This window comes from Plasmodium sp. gorilla clade G2 (assembly GCF_900097015.1).
Source record: "Plasmodium sp. gorilla clade G2 genome assembly, chromosome: 2".
In the NCBI taxonomy this organism is placed as follows: domain Eukaryota; phylum Apicomplexa; class Aconoidasida; order Haemosporida; family Plasmodiidae; genus Plasmodium; species Plasmodium adleri (nom. inval.).
Genome location: NC_041694.1, coordinates 260,001 through 262,500, shown reverse-complemented (window position 1 = coordinate 262,500; position 2,500 = coordinate 260,001). Strand labels below are relative to the sequence as shown.

At 21.2% G+C, this 2,500-nt stretch overlaps 1 protein-coding gene across 1 annotated transcript in view; it reads right to left on the bottom strand.

The window, feature by feature from the left end:
• PADL01_0206800 (conserved Plasmodium protein, unknown function) overlaps positions 1–2,500 on the bottom strand; it is a gene marked incomplete at both ends in the record, with an annotated part of 6,874 nt that overhangs the window by 1,459 nt on the left and 2,915 nt on the right. The window contains 2 exons of the mRNA XM_028681636.1: positions 1–2,204; positions 2,383–2,452. The exon at positions 1–2,204 is cut by the window's left edge and continues 1,459 nt beyond it. Of these exons, the coding sequence (XP_028536312.1) occupies positions 1–2,204; positions 2,383–2,452 (2,274 nt within the window). The remainder of the gene's footprint in view (positions 2,205–2,382; positions 2,453–2,500) is intronic.

Genomic DNA, 2,500 nt, shown 5'->3' with positions numbered 1-2,500 from the left:
TTCACACTATTTTCTTTATCCCCATGATCCATATATCCTATAATGTGTGCTTTATTTTCTTCCTTCTTATACTTATTCTTATTAATATTATTATTAGACAAAAAAGAAGACCCTTTTTTTGTTTGCGTCTCATCACCATCATTATCATCATTATAATATATATTATCTTTTATATGCATATCATATTGATTATTTTCAGTAAGTATCTTTTCCTTTTTATTCATTTCATAATTTTTATTTTCATCATATTCTAAATAACTGTATTCATTATGATTACTATAATTTTTAATCAGAAGGTTTCCATATTTTTTTTTATTTTTGACATTTTTTTTTTTTATTGTATTTATATCTGTATCATCATCAGTGTTCGAATAAAATTTATAATATTGATTAAAATCTGTGTGCTCGTTATTTTTCTCATAGAATGTTTCAAATTTTATGCTTGGTAACATATCTAGAGTAAATATATAAAAGAAATATTTTGTATAATTATTATCGAGCACAAATTTTTTTTTTATCATCTCGTTATATATATTTATATTATCATTATTATTGTAATTGTTATTAATATTAATATTATTATTATTATTGTTGATGATGATGTTGTTGTTTTTGTTCTTATCATCTTCTATTTCTTGATTTTGAAATGAATTATTTGAATTTTTTAAAAATCCATTTTGAAAAACTGAAGTATTATTTATTATTTTTTTTTTTTCTTTTTTGAATTTTTTTTTTCTCTTCTTAATTTCATTCCATTTATTTGTATTATCATCATCATCGTCTAATTTATCTATTTCATCTTTTATTACACTCTCAAATGAATAATTATTATGGCTTGAGCTTTTGACAATTTTATTATTAAATTCTCGTAAATTATTTTGGATCGAATGCCTTTTTTTTTCACTCGGATCAGCTCCATTGTATATATTATTTTCCTTTTCAACTTTATTAATATGATCATCATACCTTTTTTCGTTTATATCATTTTTCATATTATTTATATATTTTTGAGTACCATGTTGGTTCTCTGTGTTTATAATTCTTTCAGATGATATTGAATTAATTATACCTGTTGTATTCAAATGATTGATAATAGTACTATTTTTTTTATTTTCAATTTGATTATTGTTTCCTATTTTGTAAGAATTGTCTAATAATCCCTTTTTATAAAGGAAATTTTTAACATCCAAATTAAATACATAATTATATAAAGCAATATTATCTTCATATATATTAAATAATGTAATATTATCTAGATGATCTTCTACTTCGTATACATATCCTTTATTTTTTCTTCTTTTTGCTTTAATTTTTTCTTTTTTTTTTTTTTTCCTTTTTCTTTGTCTTACTCCAATATTTGAATTATTAAGATCGTCACTTTTTATGTTATAAAAATCTCCATGTTTATTTTTATCATTATTTTCATTTAATAAATCACTTTCTTCTTTCATATATATTTCTTTTAATCTAAAGTAATTATTATTTATAATTTTGTTATATGTATCATCCCTGGAATGACGTTTATTCGGACCTATATCATTATACTGATCATCATCTCGTTGGTCATTTTCTTCGTCTTCTTCCTCTAGTTTATGTTTTTCTTCTGGTTCTTCACTGTTATTATCTTCATCATACCTTTCTTTATTTTTTTTTTTATATGTATCATTTTCATCATATTCCTGTTGATCCTTTTTTTGCCTTTGAACTTTTTTTTTCCCTCCATCATTTTCATAACTGTTCATAATATCATTTATTGCATTTATTTCAGAATTATAAAACCCCGAATTTTCTTTACTCCTTTTATTATTCATATGATAAAATGATTGTTTATTATTTTTTTCCATGTTTAAGTCGTTGTTATAAATTATATCTCCCCTTAAATACACAGGTGAAATTAAACTTTTGTTTTTACAAAAAAAGGATCGATAGTTAATATTATCATATATACCTTTTAATTCAAGAGTACCCATACATTTGTTTCTTATATAAAAATTATCTTTATAATTAGATTTAATTAAAAATTTATTATCAGAATATATACCATAAGTACACATGCCCGTACCATAGCAATAACCAAATAAATAATTCTGATTAAAACATAACTTTAAATTATAGTCAAAAATACTATTAAATCCGTTTACTAATAACTTGCAGATTATTTGTTTGTGTAAATTTAATTCAAGAAAGGGTAATATTTCACTTATCTAAAAAGAAAATAAATGTGAAAAATAACATGAGTCTTTAAAAAATGAGGGTCGAATAATGAAGCAATGGAAATTAATAAAAAAAAAAAAAACATATATATATATATATATATATATATATATATATATATATATATTAATTTATTTATTTTATTTTTTTGTTGTTTTTCATTTTTACTTCTGAGGCCAGGTATTCCCCGTAGTGTTTCTTCAAAGGATAAATAACAAAGGCGGATATTAAAAAACCGCTAAAAAATAAATAAATATATAAATACATACATATATATGTATATATA